General features: G+C 41.0%; 3 protein-coding genes across 6 annotated transcripts in view; 2 read left to right on the top strand and 1 right to left on the bottom strand.

The window, feature by feature from the left end:
• The first annotated feature begins 1,533 nt into the window (after positions 1–1,533).
• irak4 (interleukin-1 receptor-associated kinase 4) lies at positions 1,534–7,440 on the top strand. Of its 3 annotated transcripts, none has more exons than XM_069162571.1 (11): positions 1,534–2,085; positions 2,196–2,341; positions 2,807–2,947; positions 3,508–3,668; positions 3,761–3,825; positions 3,945–4,059; positions 4,165–4,274; positions 4,933–5,119; positions 5,633–5,695; positions 5,990–6,154; positions 7,069–7,440. In XM_069162571.1, exons 1-11 carry the CDS (start codon positions 1,925–1,927, stop codon positions 7,126–7,128), a joined length of 1,374 nt encoding a protein of 457 aa, XP_069018672.1. In that variant the 5' UTR covers positions 1,534–1,924; the 3' UTR covers positions 7,129–7,440. The 3 variants fall into 3 exon arrangements, with proteins under 3 accessions (XP_069018672.1, XP_069018673.1, XP_069018671.1); XM_069162572.1 differs by having other exon boundaries at positions 2,804–2,918; positions 3,479–3,668; XM_069162570.1 differs by having other exon boundaries at positions 2,804–2,947.
• Positions 7,436–15,087, bottom strand: twf1a (twinfilin actin-binding protein 1a). Its single transcript, XM_069162573.1, has 9 exons — positions 14,996–15,087; positions 13,838–13,918; positions 13,508–13,686; positions 12,153–12,248; positions 11,876–11,980; positions 10,035–10,160; positions 9,354–9,504; positions 9,091–9,212; positions 7,436–8,680 (listed from the first exon to the last, which is right to left on the bottom strand). Exons 1-9 carry the CDS (start codon positions 15,018–15,020, stop codon positions 8,513–8,515), a joined length of 1,053 nt encoding a protein of 350 aa, XP_069018674.1. The 5' UTR covers positions 15,021–15,087; the 3' UTR covers positions 7,436–8,512.
• Positions 15,088–18,559: 3,472 nt separating this feature from the next.
• The window catches only part of tmem117 (transmembrane protein 117), a 41,339-nt gene continuing 38,133 nt past the window's right edge, over positions 18,560–21,765 (top strand). Inside the window, exons 1-2 of one of the 2 annotated variants that reach the window (XM_069163140.1) lie at positions 18,560–18,954; positions 20,660–20,967. In XM_069163140.1, the coding sequence (XP_069019241.1) occupies positions 20,688–20,967 (280 nt within the window). In that variant the 5' untranslated portion in view covers positions 18,560–18,954; positions 20,660–20,687. Of the gene's footprint in view, positions 18,955–20,659; positions 20,968–21,765 lie in introns of those variants that run through there. The other variant, XM_069163141.1, reaches the window with a different exon arrangement.

Below are 21,765 nucleotides of genomic sequence, written 5' to 3'. Positions count from 1 at the left end.
CTCGGGCTCATGCTCGTACAAAGCCAGTATGTGTGTCAGCCCCCCCCCCCGGTCCTGCGTGTTCTTTTAATGAGGCAATAGGAGAGAATCGGCTGGTCTCAAAAGCGTTTATTTATCAAGCAACGGAGTACCAGATCTCCAGCTGGGAGCCCAGACCACGTGTCCCTGACGACAACAGGATGTGTCAGTTCGCGAAGTCCGACCGACTGTCTGTCCCTGGCTCCTGTATTTTATAGTACATCGCATAGGCAGCTCCTCTGGGGTGGTGGTGGTGGTGGTGGTGGTTTCCTCCGGTTGGCTCTCTGCCACGAGTTGGCTGCACGCCGGTAGCCTTGGCTGTGCACCTGGAGGAGAGCAGGCCGTGATGTCGTCAAACAGTTCCTGTTTTGCACGCCCTCTGCACGTCAACCCCCCCCCCCCCCCCCCCCCCCTTCCTCCTTCTTGTTGTTGTTGTGTGTGTGTGTGTGTGTGTGTGATACATGTGTGCCCTTATCTGGAGTTGTCCTTGAGGTAGGTTCGTGTGCTGCAAACAACAGTGAATATGCACAGTCTCCATCTTCTGTTTTTAAATGACTGTTGCTTATGCTCTGTGGTCCCCAGTTGTGTTTTTCCAAAACACTTGGAACTGACGAAAAACGTGACGTATTTACGTTCAAGTACGTAACGCAATGACGTTTTCAGCCTACATTGGGGGTCAGTCTGATCGACTTGTTATATTGATTTTTTTTTATTTTTTTTTTTAAATCAATTGCACCGTGTTTTTTTTTTTTTTAAATTTAATGTATTTAAACTATAAGGCGATGACATGTTCATTCATAAAATTGTTTAATAACGACGTGAACATTTACTGCCTGACTGAAACACTTGAAAGCCCCTTCAACTGCACTATAGCCTATCTTTATCTAAAACTCTCATTTCTACATTATGACTGATGAATTAATAGAATAAAAAGGGTTATGTTGTGCCTGTAAATACGTTCTTAAGATGTTGAGTTGTTAACTTGTATTTATTTATTTATTTTTATTAAGTCTGTTGGCTATAGCTATCTGAATATATTTTAATATCCTGGACTTCAAATTTAAATTTCAATACTAAGCTGTGTACTCAAATAGCCCATTATTAATAACATTTAAAAGTATGCCTTAAATTGTTTTACTACTGGCCTGGTTTCACCTGAGCATTTAGGAACGCCTGCTGTATTCAATTTCAGTTCCATCCACTTTTTTATTTTCATTTCAAATTAAATAAAGAGGAGTGTCATTTGCATATACTCATTTTAAATCTAAAATAGTTTTAACCTAATACAAGAACTTAAACACACAAACACGTACATAATAGGCAGGCTACAGATTGGAGGGGGGGGGGGGGCAATAATTGACTCGAGGTTCTCTTTGAAACTTTTAAATAAATCACAGTTGACGAAATTATCACCATGAAACCACAACCAGTGGAAATAACAGGGACAAGTATCTTTAGTGTCCACTCGAGGGCACTGTAGCACTTTACATCTGTAAACAACCGCAACATGTTGTCTTTCTCAACTGTGTAGTTCAAAACTTTAAAACACTTCAGACTGGTTGGTAATAATTGTGGTCTCACCGACAGGTAAGATCTTAAACCTTTTTACGTTTTAGACGACCACTCGGGGCTTATTTCCGCGCGGAGGTGGAGACTTTCCGTACGACAGCCCTGTTGTGTCACGTTTGGGGAAGTTGCTCAATATCGGAAATAACAAATTTTTCTGGACTTGGGAGCAAAAAAAATATATATATATATATATATATATATATATTGCTCGGCTTTCGTGAACGCATTCAGTGGGGGGCGGGGGGGCACGGCCAGCGTCCATACGTTGTACATCGTGCCGATATGGCTGTCAGGTAAACTGAGATCACACTCGGGTTTGGTCAGATCTCCTCGCGGAATGGATCATTCAATAACTTCCGCTACTTATATTCGTAACATCAGTTACGGCGTACGTCGCAAGTTATCGGATTTTTTGGATCCTCAAGACGGCTGGAAAGATGTTCTTGTGTCCGTAAGGAAGCCGAGCGGTGAGCTGAGGTACACTCAGCATCATGTCAGGTAAAGACGGCGGCAGGGAATCTGATGTGTTTTCCGTATGGACGAAAATGACAATCTTGTCTATCGCTCTGTCTCGTCTGACTGGTTTTTTTTTTTGTTTGTTTTTTTAGGAGATTTGAAGGCCTCGTTGCGCAGGGTCGGAGTCCCACAGTGGAGCTGCTGAATGACTGGGGCACCACCAACAGCACTGTGGGTGAACTTGTGGACATTTTGAAGAGTCACAAGTTGCTGGCTGCTGTTAGTGTTCTGCTGCCTGGTATGACTTTAAATTTAAAAAAAAAAAAAAAGGCATTTCAATAATAATCACAAACTGTATAATAAACATGTACCCCTGATTTATAGTGGGTGGAAATAGGCTGTAATATCTGACAGTATTTTCACATTTTAAAACTCTACAAACACCTACAATCAACCTCATCAAGACAGTTTTCCAGTTTTGTTTTTATTTATTTATTGTGGTGGAAATGTATCTTAAATTTCTGTCGGGACTTAAACAAATACAAAAGGCTGAGAAGCTGTGCAACAGATTAAGGTACTAGCCAGCTTCTGTCTGTACTGCTGTGTTACCAGTGATCTGTGGGAAATGAGGTGCAAAACTGCAAACTGCAAAGAATTCTTAGCACCAGACATTAATGACAGCTGTGTTTAATGATGTAAGAAGCGTGCTTTTTAACATTGCGCCAGATCAGTAAAAAGACCTACTTTGGATGTCTTTCAGCAGAGACACAGCAGGCCTCATCAGCAGGAACACGCAGCACCGTTCCAACCAGACCGCTGGAAGACAGAGAGACGCAGCCGCCACCCGTCACCTCCGTTCTGCAGCCGCACATCCAGCTAGAGGACAGTGAACCAGGACACATAGGTGGTTGTACTGTTGTTGTTTTTAATCCTTATTTTTTAATTTGATAGACTTGTATGAGATATTTTAACACAGCCACTTATAGAGTCAAATGTATATGACGTGATGTGACATTTCTAAGTAAATGTCATTGACAAACTGTCATGATTGGCTGGAAACCTCAACTTCAACTTAGTTGCATGTTATGTCATTATTTAAAATATTATATCTAATATAACGTATAATGTAATAACAAGTGCTGAGGTATAAAAAAATATCTATATATATATATGCTTACAGTATTAAAAGTAAAACTACAATAAAAAGTTTTTTTTAAAAAGCCCCTAATTGAGAAACTAATGTTGGATACGTAGAGGTATGAAGTACCATTAATGGGAATACTCCATTAAAATATCTCATAATGTCACACAGTTGTTACAGTAAACAGGGTTGTTTTACCGTGGTGTATTGTAACTCACAAAGGTGACCAATCTGTACATCATGCTGCGTCTTTGAAAAAGTTTGATACTTCCATAATTGAGCAGCAGGTGGCAGCAATGGGTCTTGTGTGTGTCCCTCATTAGGTTTCTCCAGTTTCTTGTACAGTGAGCTGGTGAGGATTACCGACAACTTTGACGACCGTTCCACGTCAGAAGGAGGCAGCTGGCTCGGGGAGGGAGGCTTTGGGAGAGTCTACAAAGGGCTCCTGAACAACAAGCCTGTTGCGGTGAAAAAACTCAACCCAGTAAGAGAAAAAAGGTTTCACAGCAAGCAACACATACTTTTTTTTTTTTACAGATCTTGTTAATCACAAAGCAAACATATCATCTCATTTAGATGGATGACATGCCACTGGACAGGTTGCAAGTTCAGTTCAACCAAGAGATCCAAACTCTGAAAGTGTAAGTTTCATTCATCTAACTCTCAGCTGAATAAGCATATTTCACATTCTTTTAATTAACACGGTGATTCATATATTTCTAAACGCAAGTCTGGTTTGATCACACGGTTTGTTCCACAGGTTGAAACACGAGAACTTGGTTGACATGGTTGGATTTTCCTGCGATGAACCTCACCTGTGTTTAGTGTACGCCTTCATGGCCAATGGCTCTTTGCTCGATCGACTAGCCTGCTTGGTAAGCACCTCTTACTGCTCTACACGGACTCGGCCTTCTAGTGCCTGAGCTCTCACACAGATGATTTATTTGCGTGGGTTTTCGTTTTTTTTTTTTTAAATTTAGGACAGAAGTCCTACGCTATCGTGGCGACAGAGATGCTTGATAGCAGAAGGCACTGCTCTAGGTTTGGAGTATCTGCACTGCAACCATCATGTCCACAGAGATGTTAAAAGGTACATAGAGTAAAGTATCTCTCAAATTCTCAGTGACCATTAAATGACAATTTCCTAAAAGAATAGCTTGGCAATTTTTTAGAAATATGTTTATGGATTTCTTTTTTTTTTTTTTAAATCCCAATTTTCTAAAAATGTAGAAGTGTTCCTTTAACATGAGAAACAAGACAGAAATCCAAGAATTCAGTTTTTAGTCTGGCTTTTAATTGAAGTTTATTTATTTTATGTGTTTATTCAACTGTCTATTTATACATTTTATCTGGTTTTACTTCTTAGTATATCTTCTTCCATTATTTATTAAACTTTAACTGAATTTTATTGATTCATTTGACTATTTATTCATGCATTTTGGTTGTTTTTATTAGCTGGCATAGCTTTATACTTTATTTTAGCTTTTTATTAACTAAAATTCTTACTTCTGGTGTTTTCTAATTGAGGGATATGCATGCGGGTGTGTGTTTATTTGTGAAGGCGGATGGGGGTGTGAGGAGGGCATTTTTTTGTATTGTTTTTATTGTGTTACATGCCATTTGTGTGAAAAGTGCTATACAAATAAAGTCTGATTGATTGATGAGCTATACATCTGATAGATCTGTCTTAATCAGCTTCTTAGCTCTAAATCTTTTTTTTTTAAATTTATTTATTTATTTGTTATCAGTGCAAACATCCTGTTAGATGAAAACTTGGTGGCAAAAATCTCAGACTTTGGGCTGACGAGAGCGTCGGCCAAGCAGACGTCAACTACCATGATGACGGAGAGGATTGTGGGTACCCGTGCTTACATGGCACCTGAGGCGTTGAGAGGAGAGATCACGCCGAAATCTGATGTCTTCAGCTTTGGAGTGGTAGGTTTTTCCTGTCGACACACACAAGGATACACGCGCGCGCGCGCACACACACACACGCACACATACACACACACACACACACACACACACACACAAATATAATGTTAGGAACAGAGAAACTGCAGCTCTAATGTAAAATATAGAACAGTGCTCAGCAGTATACTTGAGTGCCAGGTTCCCCCAAACCACTGACACACACAAAAATGACAGCACACTAACATTATAGTATACATTTCTTCTCATTTGTGAAAATAGAGCTCTGTTTTATGGATCACTTTTCATTATTTCCCACTAAAAACCTGACTCAGTTTAAGAGTGCAGCTGTACCGTGTTATAAATATCCAACATGAATGATTTCTTTGCATAAAGTTCACTGTACACATTATGTCTTATGAGGACAGCTGTGGGAGCATTACAGTGTCGGTGCAGCTACCTGGCACACGGTGGGGTAATAAAGGCTTCCTGTCACCCAGAGCCATGTGATTAACCCCATCTCTCCGCCATCTACAGGTGTTGTTGGAAATATTGTCTGGACTCCCGCCAGCTGATGAAAACCAGCAGACACAGTTATTGGTAAGTTGCACAAAAGAGGCTTTCAGTGTGTATCCGTCAAGCTGCAGTTTGCGATCACAGTTTATTAAAGACTTTGTATTTAATAAGTGAGGGCACAGTATCAGTTAATAAAGTAACTGCAAAGGGTTTGAAGCCAAGTTTCATCTCCGGTGAGCATAAGCTGAGCAATCTTAATTGATATTTGATACCCATGTCCTGGAGTGTTTGGCCTTTGGAAGGTACCTGCAGCAGAATTGCAGTCACATTAACTGTGTTTTTCTCCTCCCTCCCTCCCTCCCTCCATCCCTCTCCTAGATGGAGATGAGGTATGACATAGACGATGAAGATGAGGAGCTGACTCTGGAGGACTTTCTGGACAAAAAGATGGGAGACTGGGAGCTGAGCCAGGTGGAGAGTATCTACTCTCTGGCCTGTAACTGCCTGTTTGACAGGAAGAACAGACGGCCACTCATCAGACAGGTAGGGTGAGGACAGACACGGGCAGATATTAAAGCGTATAGGTCAAGCTAGTGTGTTGGCATCTGCACTGCTTTCTGTATGTCACCTTGAGTTACATACCTGTATAATGAGTTCCAGAAACACTGATAACAGTCTGGTGAGGGAAGTCCCAGCAAATCCCATGAAAAGACCAAAACCAACAAAGTGATCTCAATGCTCAGACCCAGGCCCAGTCAATTATACTGTCACCCTTTAAGAAGAAAGCACGAATGTAGGTTCATTTTTATAAAAAAAAAAAAAAGCTCAATCATTTCCTAAAACATCTGGCCTCTGTAGTTTTTACACTTTTCCCTCTATCGTTGTGTATTTATAGCAGCAGGACAGGGCAAACAGTAAGAGACTGACTTTAGGTAAACTCAGCAAGTTCAACAGTGTGGCTCATTGATCGTACATTTAAGTTTTAAAAATTAACGGAGGAAGATATCTAAATCTTTGGCCACTTGGGTCAGTTCATTGGGTTTTTTTTCACGGCATTGGTTGACACAAATATATTATATCAACAGATATATCATTTAAGGGATTCAGCAAATGCACCTCTAAAGCCTTCTCCTTTGTTTAAATAAGCACTGACGTATCGGAGGCTGTTCTCTGGTCACATAATAAACAGATAGAGAAGGACATTTTGCCTCAAAAGATGAGTCACATTGTTGCAACCGTTTATCCTTAATTAAGTGTACATAAATAAAAACCTTAAACTTTGGTGTGGATCACATTTGAGACAAATAAATAAAGCATTGGATTTGATGCACCTCATGTTAATTCTAACCTTTTACACAAGGGTTTAGTTGCCAAAACACTGATAAAATAAAAACAAAATGTTGTGTTTTAATTTGTCTGTCTTTTGTCATTGTTAACATTGATATCTGTATTTACAGGTCCTTTTAGAGATTCATGGAGTTGTCAAAAGCATTTCACTGGAATTTCAGGGACAGTGAAGCATAGCCTCCCCGTGAAGATTTCGGAACTGTTCCAGACCAACTTCAGACTGTATGACAAAGTTTGATATAAATTAATGTTGCTTATTGAGTGTGAAGAATTTTTTTTTATTTATATACCTGTATTTTAATAAAAGATATGTAGCTTAGTTTTTACAGGTTTAGTTGTGTCAAAACTGCAACAGCATGCAGTAATAAAACAGTATATTGTGAGGCTGTTAGATTCGATGGCTTAATATGTTGTTCTTGCCAGTGTTTCGCTGTATTTATTGTGAAGACAGTTAAAGAAATAAAATGAATGACAATGTGTGATTTAAATATTTTATTTTTCTTCTTTAAAAGAAAGATTTGTAAGAAAACAAATAAGACCAAACATGATTTCTCTTTTCTATTATAATGACACTATGAATGTAAAGGGGTTTTCCCTTCAATCATGAGGTGAGCTTAGTAGTTTGCCAAAAAAATAATCAGTAGACCAGTGGATGTGGCAACATTTTGATCAAGGTACTTATAGTATTCCCTTTCCTATCCGCTCACTTCCCTCTTATATGGGAACCAGCAAAGCTCGAGTCGCTTCCTCTTCATGAAATCTTGAGATGTATTGATGTAATATTTCTGGAAGCCCCAATTCTTTCCACTGTGATCCTCACTGACACTGACAATCACCAGAACAGACCAGACTGTTTCTTAATCATAGAGCATCACACAGCTACAATATGTACATTTACAGCACTTGCATAGAAAAATAAGTTTCTCAGCAGATGATTTTTTTCATGTAAACCACAGTTATATCAAAAAAGAAGTCAATTTTCCAATATAAAATGCACTGTTAAAATGAATCAATAGACACAAGTGGGATAATTATTATCTTTTCTGCTTTGGAGCACCTCATTGTGCAAACAGTAGGAGACAAATTTTCAACACATTAGACACAGAAACATTAATTGACACAGACTTAAGGAATGCAAGTTAAGAATTTGAGCATGTGAACTCAAAACGAGGGAATTTCATAATATTGGCGCAAGTTCACATTAGTCGCACTAACATTTTTAAAGTCTCACAGCTGGCAACCACGTAAAAACCTCAAATTTGACTTTATTTGGACCACTTTGAATCATTGTGAAGGATTTTCTGTGAATGTACTAACATACATGAATATGCTTCCATTTGGCAAGCTACAAATGGAACATCTGAAGGGTGTCATTGCTCAGTTGTCCTCGGCGTGCATAGTTGGGTCTCTGGGTGAACTCTGTGGGAATTTGAGGTTGTTGTCTTATTCTTTTAAACAAGCGTGTCAAATATGATTTCCCCCACTGCAGGAATGTTCCACTGTGGAACGTGCTCGTGGAGGTGGTGGTGGTGGTGGTTGGGTGCTGAGGTCTCTTTAATCTTCCTCCTCTCCCTCTGCCGGTGGTCTGGTGATGCGGCGGCCACCCCTCTTACCAGCGGGGCCTTTGGGTTTGGCGAAGGCCTGCTTGTGTGCGTGCTGCTTGGGATGCACCTCCTCATACAGGAAGTCGCTTGTCAGTTCATCCCCGTTGTCAATTTCCAACTGGGAGGCAGAAAAAAAATAAATAAATAAATAAATTTTATATATATATATATATATATACACATCTGAGCAGATGTAACCTACATCAAGTCTCACTCTTTCAGAAATACGTTTTCTTTTTGGTCTATGAAGTTCTGCCTTTCTAATCTCCATCAGCTACAAATAACATTTCAAACTCTGCACGATCCATACAAACAATAGCTTGTCGTAAAAAAAATTCCCCTTAAAGACTGTGAAAACTTGTTATTCTAAATCAGATTTAAAAATCTCTAATGATTTTGGCTACTTCACAGATTTCTCTCTTTTTGTGCTTTCTTGCTTTTTAAAGTGAGCAAGACAGAGCTGACAAAAAAACAACAACAAAAAAAGAAGTGGTATGAACCACAATAATAACATAATTCCTTTCTTACTTTTTTCTCAATCTCAATCTGGAGTTTGTTTTCCACCGTGTCGACCAGGGGATTTTTGCAGCTGGAATACAGCATCCTCTCTCGGATGCTACACTTGTACCCTGGCATAGAATAAATGAAGACTACAAAGAGAAAAATAAGCAATTAGATGAGAAAACGTGACTTAAATTTCAGAGGAACATAAAAAATAAACATAAAAAAAAACTAAAAAAAGAAGACGGGTTTTGTCAGCTCTTCACTACAACCAGTGACAATCTATTCACCTGTAGATTCTAAGTAGTCGCCTTCATGGGAGTGTTTATAGAGGAAGAAGTGGTAACGTGCAGATTCTTTCGGGATTCTCATTGGTAGGTCTTTCAACTCTGTTGGCTCAGTGTTGCACAAGCGAATCAGCTCCTGTTCAGCATCTACTAGCTGTTGACAAAGGAAATTAAAAGTTACTCAAAATGTAGGTGGACTGCGCTTGTGATTACCAAGTCTCTGAATACCAGACCAATTAGGAATATCTATGGAGGGGGCAGTGAATAACAACCGGTCTCCTCTCCCTCTCAGGTGTGTCTGAATGTAACGTGTACACAACAGTTGCTCGTGTGCTGCTCAGCAACCGCAAGGAAACCTTCAATGGACGAATAGAACAAAACAAACTGCTTTTCTGCAAACACTTTGGACAAAAACAAAAAGGGACCGGAGACAAGGCCACAACAGTGCCACAATTATTCCTTTGTGCTTTGGACTGTTCTGATCTTGTGACATAAACCCTCTGAATTTCAATGAGAAGAATTAACACAAAGGCTTTTTGGGCAAAATGAGTAACTCATTGTGTCCTGACCAAAAACCTCTCTGTCTCTCCAAACAACGTGAGATGAAAGAAGTGATTTTCACGTTGAAATGATTGACTCAGCAAAGGTCCCCTTTGCACTGATGATTTGCTCTTAAGAACCTACCAGTTGTACGTAATTGATTTTCTTGTCCCTAAAACGTTCAAGTGCGGCAACAGCGTCTTTGTGAATGGGGAAAGCCACGCCCTGCAGAGTCTGCTGCTTGGTGTCCACACTGATGTCCGTCTGCACCTGAACACACCACACAGAAACAAAGGCACTTCAGCTTTCTGTCCAACTGTCATCACTATTATACAGCACATTACACAGTCAGTGAGGCCTTTAAACAGGAAGGCCAGTGCATTAATGAGCAAGCATTTAATGTGTCTTCAAATAACACATGGGCCAATATTAATCATTAAACTCAATCAAATGACAGGACAAAATAATGCAGTGTTCTCTCAAAGCATAAACGGGTTTCCTAATAACTTTTTTGATAAGTGAAATTAAATAAATATCCTTTATTCTCGACATAAGGAGGTAAAAAGGTCTACAAGTGCAACAAACAGCTTGAATGCTAGAACACGATGATTACAGATGAGGTGCTTGTATCGGAAGTGACAAGGCGCCTCCATGAAATCACAGAAAACTAGAAATGCTGGAAGGATTACACTGATGGATTGCATCTATTTTTAGAGGCCTGTTCCCACAAAATGAAATGCCGTGGAAACATGATTGAGCCTCCGATGTAGCTACCTCGCATACAAAAAAGGATTGCGGGTCTTTTATCCATCTGCTTAGTAAAAGGCAGGCAGTCTCCAGGCATGGCAATGATAAATATTTCAAAGCCTCTTTTTCATCTGGGCGGTACAGATTAATGATACATTATCTTCCCTCAACAGCTGGTCAAGTAGGACGAGCACAAACCTCACTTCCTATTTTCTCCTCTGTTTCTAATTGACGATACTTTGGAGAGGGACCGCACTCTTCAAAGCACTTCCATATATGGTGATAAAGACGGTTCCTGTTTATGTGGTAGGCTGAGAGCGCTGCAGTCAGAAAAGGTTGTTTCTCAAAGAAGAAGAAGAGTTCGTTCGGGTTAATGTATACTGACAGTCCCCCAAAATCGGAAGACTGAAACTTTAAATGCTGTTTTTTTGGTTTTTTTTAACTTCTTGAAAGCCCTTCAAATCTGCAGCGTAAACACTGCTGACGACATTAGCAGCATGCGGCGGATATCCCATTACGGTATTTCTTTAGTTTCTCACAACAAAGGCAGAGCCCCGTGATACAGGTCACCTGTGCCCCATGCACAATCACTGCCACGTGCTCAGAGCAGCAGAGTTCCCACATTTGCATGTAGCTCTCAACTTGGAAGTGTTAGATTCGAATTATCTTTTTTTTTCCCCCCCGCTTTGTTGTTCTGGCTGAACGAGGTTTACGACTGTCAACAATCCCTTTTAATGGAGCTCTGGGTATGAGCTCTACAAGCCTAACAGATTCACCGCTGCCAACATCCTGCTGTTCTAATGCATCAGCATCTTTGCACTGTGTTGATACGGCCAGGCAAGCATATGCACACTTGCACTGCTGCTGACCTTGTGCTGTTTGGAAGGCTGCATTGCTGGCTTTCATTGATACCAACCCCCTCCACTGTTTCTGGTGGGATTATCATCTCACACAGGAGATGTGATTAGGAGGAATACTGCTGCACGCACGGGTAAGCTCCCCCCCCCCCCCCCCCCCCCTCTTCTTCTCCCCCTGAAGCCTGCAGTGTAAGGATGACGCGCTATGAACCCTTTTCAGAAGTGAATCAGAGCTTCAGCTTCACTTCAGAACACTTCAAATCAGAGAACTTGTCAACAGGTGGAACACCATACGTGTAGGCAAGAACTGCGCACTATGTTATTTCCTCTGAGATGACCTTTGATGTAAGTGGTGGCCGAGAGATTACATGTGTTCATTACCGCATTTAGTTTGATCTGTCTCAGTTCCTCCTCTGCAGCAGTGAGGGGCAGTGGAGCCGCCTGCGAGGTCAGAAACTTCCTGTAACCACTGAGGTTCAGTTCATCCTGGGGCCCAAAACAGAACACAATCACACATCATGCAGCAGCACAGACCGACTCACTAACACCACATTACTCCTATCACCTGCCAAAAACATTTAACACTCGAGTTTAACTTGGAAATGTTTGACCCTTAAATTGAGGTTTAAACCATAAAAGAGCTTATTGTATGACCAACCTTAGCGGTACCAAAAATCTCATCCTTGATGTGGCCACCTCCAAACTCTTTCTTCACTGTTGCTCTGGTAGCAGCATATAACATTTTATGTCGCACCTGTAAAGAATACAAAGAAAATCTTTAACGTGGAGCAAACTTAAAAGAAAGACGCTTAACTTTTCATGAAAAGTGTAATTCTTCATCTTGTCTCTTTTTGCTCTGTTTAGAGTTTATTACTGTTTCCTATAAAAAAAAAAAAAAAAAAAAAATTTTAAACAGAAACACAATTCAATAACCACTGGGAACTATTTGACCATTCTGCGAAGATGACATGTTTGTCCTTGAGGTCTGACACACCATGAATGCACTTCTTGCTTAAAAGCCAAAGCAAAGCCAATTTTTTTTTTTTTTTTTTGGTGATAATTTTGGAAAATACACTCTTCGAATGCAACCAGTCTTCTCATTCTTCTTCTTCTTCTTCTCGTTTCCTGTGTTTGCTAAGTCGTTGCTGCATTTCCTGCACAAAAAAACGAGGAGCCACTTGTCAAGACATAACTTCAAAGCACCGCCAGTGGTGAAAAAAAACTGCCCGGGGTACCTTTACATTTTCTCTGTATCAACCGAGTTATTTTAGGCTATAAAAATCCAGTTGACTTGACAGGCCTAATCCAAATGAAAACACATTGGACCAATTCAGTCAGGGCAGCAGCAGCAGCAGGCAAGCACTGGTCATGAAATCATTTTGTAACTTACAGGCAAGCCTCAACCTGAAGCACTCTGCTTTGAGCTAGAGGACAGGAATGTTAAGCTCAGCTATATCCTTCAGAAAGTGAATTTAAGATCAGCTCCAGCATGCAGTTAGAGCGCTACGAACGTCCTTTCGTCCGCCACTGGTCTCTTCTTCTCGCAACATTCCTCTGTGCACTGCGACAGAAGTAACAAGTGTCTTGTTTATTTGCCTCACCTATTCTGAATCACAGACTCCACGGTCTAAGTGGTTCATCAAGTTTCAGTGAAACTAAATGACAATGACTTCGGTGACATTGTGCGCGAGTCAAGAACACATCGAATGCAAAACACACCTTTGCATAACAAGGTAATGACACAGTTAGATAAGACTATTTTACCTAACAGCACTACGAGAGTCAACTTAAAGTCGGGGAGGTTGAGGCTAAGCGACATGTTATTTGGATAACACCATAATCTAGCCATATTTAGATTTCAAGAGGGCTGTCAGGAAGTAATGAGTGCATACAAAGAAAGGCTGCCCTGATGTGGTAAACCCCACCCGTCTGATACCCAAAAGCAGAGGAGGGTAAATGCCATGAAGAACGGAAAGCTATTCATTAAAGCCGGTGCAGGCTCGGGTTTCTTACAGTAGAGTGGTCCGGTGACCAGGCCAGGAAGATCCACTCGTAGCCTTGGTTGTTAGTGGAGTCCAGCCGGTACAAAACATAGCAGGGCACATCGTCCTCGAGGAGGGGTAGCACCAAGGAATCATACTCCTGGTCCCACTTCTTTGATGCTTTCCTGGTGCTGCCCAGAGTCAGCTGCTCTGGAAAGCAGACGTGTGCAAGGAAAATGTCAGCAGCGCACGGATTTGATGGCCTTGCCGCCACTCTAATGTCAGCGTTAGTCTAGGCAAGAGTTTTCTTGGCAGAGGAAGCTGTAAACAAACACCAGGACTCTGGGGGAAAAACGCTTACCGTCCTCAATAACAATCTTTAAGACTCTATATTGGTCTCCGCTCCTGGCACTGGCGAAGATGTCCTTCACGTCATTCCCCGCTGAGAAAAGACAGACAAGGGAGTTCAAGTTCGATCGATCTAACTTGACAACCAGAAGACAAAAACACTTATATTGCATATGGCCGTGTCACACCGAGCGGCGACCTTCGACTCTGAACCCGGGCACACAATAAAAGCAGGTTTTCAATTTGCATTCAAAGCAGCTACTTAATGATTTTCTTTTTTTTTTTTAAGCTGCAACGACTCTGCAGTTTTCCATCTTAACAATCTTGCTAAAAGCCAAAGGCACAATACCAATAACACAGGAGTCTTTAGATAAAAGTAGGCATGAAGGCAGGACAAATATCTCCTCCAACACAAGACAGGAAGGTAAATGACCGGATCCCTTGAAAACATTGTCAAACAAGAGTTTCCGTGCATCTAAGGGGTTGGATTCACTTTGGATTTTTTTTTTTTTTTCTTTACAGGTTCAGCCTAATTAGTTGCAGACAGCCGTGAAGAACAGGGCACGGGTTTTTTTTTGTTTTTTTAAAAAGCAGCACAGCCAGATGTTACGCGTTGCTCTACTTTTGAGCGAAATACCACAAAACTAGTGTTGAACGACAAGACGGGCGAGGACGTTTGTAATGGCTCCGTCACCTTAATCCCTTCACACCGGGACACACAAATACAGGACAGTGAATCCCGTTTTTGCTGCACCGCCGCCACGTACAAGAGGTCGACTGGCGCCGGTCACGTTTCTATTTACATTTAGGCCCGACATGTTTAAATGAAGGCGTCGCCCCTCCATTCAAACACCAAACTAACGTCACTGTTGAAGCTGTTTTGTTTTTTTTGTGTGTTTTTTTGTGTGTAGTATGGCGCAAAAGCAAAGTCGGCTCGAAAACAAGGCTACAGACTCGGGGGACACACGAATGTCCTAAAAGTGTCCAACACATTGGACCGCTGATCTCACACATCACGCAGCTGGGAGCGGCGAGCTAACTTGACGCTAGCTTCCTCCTCGTTGCAATGAATTGTTTGCAGGCGCTTTAAAGCTCACCCGGAAATCACAAACACCGCCAGCAAAGCGAGACACGTTCACACGCTGAGAGTAGAGAAGTCGTGCGCGTCTACCTTGAATGCCCGTTTGATGTGACATTGTGTCTGTCGTCGGATAAAGGGCTCGATGCGGCGGAGCAGGCGAAACCAGGGCAGAGAAGCAGGAAGTGGACTACACCGACGGGGACCCGCCCCTTGCGTGTCGTCATCAACACCGAAATCACGTGATAGAGGCGAACGCGTTTTATTTTTGTTTAAATCTTTTATTCACGCATGTGCTTTTTTGTTTGTTTGTTTGTTGTTGTTGTTGTTGTTGTTAAATAACCAAACATATTAAATAGTTTGCACTGCTTTGTTATAAAAAAAAAAAAAAAAAAAAATCAACTGATCCTACCAGATCTTACAGCCATGTGTTTTCAAGGGGGTCTTTGTCAAAGTCATTTTAAAACCGTATTTTTTTTTTTATTTTACAGGTGCATGTATGATTTACATATTTTCTTTATTTTTGCTGAATGGTGGTATTTGAAATTAAATATGTCTTAAAAAAATAGTGGATTTTCAGATGTGCTTTGGTTCATTGGCCATGTTCATTGTTGTAAAGGCCAGCCTTTTTTCACTTTCAGTTTCTTGTCCGACTGCACGACTTTTTCATCCAGAATTGATTGATACTTGGTGGAATCCTTTCTTCCCCCTCGCTGTGGTTCCTGTGCTACGGACTGCACAATAAACACCCATCCTTCAGCATAATGCTGTAGCTTTTGCGTTATAATTGTATTATAAGATATTTCAATGACTTTATATGACAGTTCAATCAAGCCACAATGATGAAACATTATGAACATTCGCTGTTCTGTTATTGTGTCTGTTTTTGTAACCTAACTGTTGGCCTGTACGATCAAATAATGTTGTTTTAGTGCTGAACGATATGTCAAAGTCCCAGGCTGTACTAAAATATGATTATATTTAACCATCACGGATTTGATCAGGATTAAGTCATTCGGTCCTCTTTTATTTTTCATTTTGATTTCACTTTTTGATCTGAGATCACGGGGAGATTTCCGCCTTTCGTGGCTGCAGATCCTATTAGGCGTGAAATCCGGCAACATCTGGAAGCCACCGGGCTCCCTGTCTCTGCTCTCTGTCCCTCCTCCTCCTCGGTATATAAATAAATAACTGAGTACATTTTATGGCAGCGAAATCACCCCGTCACCAGAGGGAATCTCAGTTCTGCATCAAGCGTGACGGACACATTTCGAGTCATACAGGAAACGATGTGAACCCCTCTTCAAAATAAAGTGCACGTGTTAAATTAAACGATTAATTATGAGACTAAGTCGAGTTTTGGCGCTAAAGTTGTTATTTAAGCACATCGTTTATAACTCAAACAATGTTAAACAAATATAACCTAGTAGTAAAACTGCGCGGGTTATAGTGTTTCCTTTGTTGTTGTATATTTGCTAAACACAGTGTCAAGTATAGCCACTTCTTTCAGATGTAGTTCTCATTGGATATCAGGCAATGCAGGTTTCTGATTAGTCAGAGCATTACGCTGTAGTTAATTGAACACCATTATGCACTGATAACCCGGTAGGAAAAAAGTATAATTCATAGCTCAATTGTCGTTTGGTATTATAAATTGTTTAAACTCGTGTTGCACTGTTTATATTGCAGCCATACTGTCCTGTTATGCACTCCCCGTGCTATTGATAAAATGTAATGTCTGTTTAAAACTACTAAACATGTGCATTTAAACTATGATCTTAAATGAAAGAATGTGAGCATGTAATATGCTTATTCATGTTCAGCAGATGGTTTTAAAAAGTAAACACATTAATTTCATGGTAAATGTTTAAAAAGAAAATCATAATTCATGATGAAAAGAGAAATGTTATTGCAGAAGAAATACTGTACAGTGAAACCAATTCATTTGTTTAATTGCTGTTGTGTCACAGTAGTGCAATGAGAATGTGGATGTGATTTTCAGTAAGGCCTTAGAGAACTGAATTTTGTGATGCCAGAGTAACAGCCTTGTTTTTATACAGGCTAGGGTTTTGAGTTACCTGAAAAACCCTGTCGATTTTGGATTTGGATTCTCCTTGACGAAGGAGATGGTGAGCCACCTTCAACCCTGAGGAGTTGGACCACGATCACCTGTTGTTCCACGGAGGAGACCGTCCCTTCCTCCATTCCTTCATCCCTTCATCCGAGTGCACCAGTGTGGTAGGACAGTCAAAGCCTGACATCTCAGACTATTTTTTTTGTTGACCAAAGATCTCTCTTTTGAACTAAACTGACTTGACTGGACCTATCTGGCTAAAAAACTGTTACGACCTCAACACGGCATCATCTTAAACGTTTGGATCCAAAGAAACTCTAAACTGTTTGCACTGAAGAGACAATTTTCTTTCATCACCTGTGATATTGATATCAAGTTCATGAGTGTTATGTTTTCGTGCTGCTAAGCAGTTATTGTTACTTTAAATGCACTAAGTATTGCATATGTTGAACCTAAAATGTGAGTGTAAATAGTTTAATATTTTATTGTTTGTTAAAGTTATTACACATTGCAGTTGAACATAACCCTACGGCTCCAGTTGATTATTGTCTGTTATTCCTTACAACCTCTCCCTTGCCAATCTCGACACTGGTCCACAGCATATTGAGTCTTCTGTTAACCCCATGTGGGTTACACAAACAAAATTCATTAATGATATAAATTATTTATTGAATTCAGTTTAACCAACCAACTTCCACTTTCAGACAGATGTCACATTATCTTCCACCTCTGATATGATGCAGAATTTATGGTTAAATCAATGACTGCAACCAAAAGCATAACTTCCCACCATTCCCAGTTAATTTGAGTTGTTTTTTGTTGAAAGGCTGCCTTTCTTCTGTGCCAAGCATGCCTAAGGTTACTGTGGCAAAATTGTTTTAATATTTTTGATCTGTCTGTCAAGGGCACATTATTCCAGAAGTCTTTCTTTGACTGGTTCATTGGCAAACTTTGATTGTTCTTTAAAGACTGAAACAGCTTTTAATCCACGCCTCCCAAATTTGCACAATCTCTTTCTGTTTTAGAAATATGCACTTTGACACAAGCGGTTGCAAAAATTACCTGCAGATCTCATGAAGAAACTTTAGGCGTCTGGAAGACTTCTTGCATCAAATAGTCAGCTCTTGGGACAGCCATTCCTGAACAAATTGGCAGTTGCTTGAAATCTACACCACTTTATGGATGATTTTCCTTCCAGTGGAATTATTTCAAATAATTTAGTGATCTTTTCAAATTTATCTAAATTGTGGCTAAAAATGTTTGTGTCAGTTGTTAAAGTATAACATCTTTATCTGAAGTCTGAAAAGTAGCAGATGTCTGCTTGTGCAAATATGTTAATTAAGTTAACAATTTCTCAGGCTATTTTGTTGTACTTGTTTTTTGACATGAATGTACATAGATCTCTATCATTCTATATAACCCTACATATATATATAGATGTAAATATATATTAATAGTCCTCCTTCACTCTTACTATATTTTGGCTATTTGGGTCACTGGCAAAAAAAGTGAAGGTCTAATTTTATTTTGAAAGGCGTAAGCGGAAGTCGTATATTTGTACCAGCTCCGACTTGGCGCTGGTGAATCAACGTGTTGGCTACATTGCGTACATTGCCATGAGGCTGTGCGTGATGTGTGTGGACCCATATATCTCCATCCACGCTACAGCAGCAGCCGCAGCGTCCCATTAACTCCCAGAACCCCGCATCGTGTGGCGGGGACCCGCTGACGAAGCACTGCCCCGGCTGAGCTAACCCGCCCGGCGCATGGACGCTCCGGCACAATGGCAGAGGATTTGGGGGTGCATCTGTCGTATACCAACAACAGGTCGCATGGATAATCCCTGTCCAGCCCTCCCGTATCATCTCACGTTTGGGATGATTAGAGCGCCGCTGTCGGCTTGATGTGGCAGGAGAGCTGTGCGGAAGCGGGGCTTCTCGTCCTGGCTGTCGACTGATAGCAAAACGGCGTGGAGCAGGTGCGTGAATGATGGTGGTTTACTGCACATGCACAGATAACACCGACGTGCAGGCAGGTAGGGTTTGAACGAACATTTCAGCCGTCCCACTTCTCACTTGGGTGCACCAACATTTAAGTTGTGTCATCAGATAATTCCGGTCAAGCTTGTTCCGTTATCTCCGAGATATGTAAGGGTCGGTGATGTGACATTTGGCGTCATCACTGCTGCGACATTTTTGTGTGGTCACATACTTTCTTTATTCTCTTAACACGACAGTCCATTCAGAAATTGCCAGAACTGGCAGGAATATAGGAGCCACTCAGTGTGTTTCCTGTTTATAGTGATCAGTCCATCTTACTGTATGTCTTGGAGGGAACTCGGATGAACCACGAGCAGGATGATGAGGATGAAGATGATCGATATCACAAATGCTGTAAATTCAATTTTCATCATTATCTAAGTTATGGCCCACTACCATATGCAGTGTTGCATGTCCCAGGTCTGTGTGCTCTTTCTGTGTCATGTTTGTATGTCCTCCTGTGTCCATGAGTGTCCTTTGGGTGCTCTGGCTGAGTCCCATGGATGATAGGGACTCCCCTGCCATAAGGCAGTGGCCTCAGACTGTGAGGAGGTCCCCTGACACAGTAAAAGGCCTCCCCATCCTCTTGATGATTAGAATGGAATAAATAATGTAGTCTGCATTGTACCCGGATTATTAAGCACTTCTACCTCTGTTAGTGGAATCAGTACTACCCAAGGTGGCACATAAAGACAAGACAAACATGATGCCAGTGAAATTGAATAGCCCCATGTGTGTTCCACTGTGGCAGCTCTATTTCTGAAGCCCTCACATCATTCCAAATTTCCGGGGTTATTTTAGGAAATGGTGTCAAAGCCGGAAACTCGTTTGGAAAGTTCAGTCCAGCAAAGTTGGGCCGTTCACAGAGGGCTACAGCAGAGCAGTTCAGTGTGGATTTCATGGGTGAATGATAATTGGAGAGTTTCAAACTATAAAAAGGCAGACAGTCGGGAGGTTACTCAAGCGCTGCTTGGCAGGTGTTCCCTAGTAAAGCTTCAATCTAATGCTGCCCGATTTTTTTGGGGGGAAGAGCACAAAGCTGACAGGCTGAGAGGATAATCCTTTAAAAGCCAGCGATAGATTTATGGCATTTGGATATTCCACTTTATCCAGGTATGACATGGGGGGGGGGGGGGGGTGTCTGATAAATAATTTAGTCTTTAAAGCTTTTGAATAGCAGTTTCTTGTCAATTGTTAGCTCAATAAACTCATTAATTTTTCACCCATTTAACATGTTTTCATGCTGCTGACTCTTTAGTTACATTACATTACATTTCATTTAGCTGACGCTTTTATCCGAAGCGATTTACAATAAGTGCATTTCAACCATGAGGGTACAAAACCCAGAACAAGTGTGTTTGCATCACAAAAGAGGGATCAGGACTTCCCGTCACAATTGTGTGATACTCTCAACATTGATGGGAAAATCTCCATGCAGGTGTGCTATTTCCGGTGATGCAGAACGATCCGAGATGTCAGAATTGAGCATAATCCCAATCTGCTCCAAACCTCAGTGATATTACTACCTCTAATCTGAGTCTGATGGATGTTTTCACTCTAATCTGCCCTGCTTATTTGAGTGTAATGTAATCTGACTGAAAGAAGCACTTTCCCTCTCTGTCTCTCACCCTGTCTGACTCGCAGGTGTAGTGTGGCTGGGGGGCTCAGCAGGATGGAAATAGATGCCCGTTTTCGCTACTATTTCCAGCACCCGTGGTTGCGTCTCATCGTGGCCTACCTCGTCACCTTCTTCAACTTCCTCATCTTCGCAGAGGACCCCATCTCTCACAGTCAGACTGAGGCACATATGATTGTGGTGGGCAACTGCTTCTCCTTCCTGTTCAACAAGTACCCAGGCCTCGGGTGGAACATCCTGAAAGTAACGTGCTGGATACTGGCCATTATCACAGGCCTGTTAGCCGGGAAGTTTATATTCCACCGCCAGCTCTTTGGTAAGTCATGCGCACATTAATGCAGAGGAATGTGCAGAGTAATGGCTCCACTGTGGGAGGGAAACTTCCTCTGGGGCTTGTTGTTGTTGTGGCCATCCATCAGTGAGAAGCACCTTTTGCACTCTTACCCCACTTTTTGTAAATGGTAATGTAATTAAAGTGATTAGTATATCTACACAGTCAGCTTTCATCCTGGTATCTATGCTCTGGGTCCAACCACATTTGGAAGTCTTTTATGTTTTTATTACACACTGGCTCAAATCCTGCTTATTTTCATTGCTGATTAATCTTTTATTCTTTTCTTGACTCATCTTTTGGTTTTGAGGCAAAGTGACATCCCACACAAGGACTCACAACCACCTAACAGATCTTTATTTAGCAGCAGAAACATTCTGCTAAAGTTTATATATACAATATGTATTCTACAGTTTTAGACAAGTGTCATGCATACTTAATGTTGTAAAATAGACTTAGACTGATAGACTGATTCAATGATAAATCCTCGTATCTGTTCTCAAGCCAGATAAAGCTCACAAGATTGTAAAACTACAAAAAAACTCAACACTATAAAATGTACTCAAAACTAAATCTAAATAAAGTGTTACCCCATTTTACAACATAGTGGCCTGTAAATGTGGTCAAATGTATTCTTGCTTGCTACATATTTCTGAAACAGTTAGGTCGAAGGGAAAACTTCTTGCGCTAAACCAAACCGCACCTAATAAAACTGTCTTTAGAAGGAGATACTGTATTGACACCTAACACTAAACAGCGATGATACTTGATTTTCTTGAGGGG

This window comes from Embiotoca jacksoni, unplaced genomic scaffold (genome assembly GCF_022577435.1).
Source record: "Embiotoca jacksoni isolate LCO1_2020_lvr unplaced genomic scaffold, fEmbJac1.0.p SCAF_3, whole genome shotgun sequence".
NCBI classification, from domain to species: domain Eukaryota; kingdom Metazoa; phylum Chordata; class Actinopteri; family Embiotocidae; genus Embiotoca; species Embiotoca jacksoni.
Note: the sequence above shows the minus strand (reverse complement) of the source record. Positions and strands in the feature narration are given on the sequence as shown.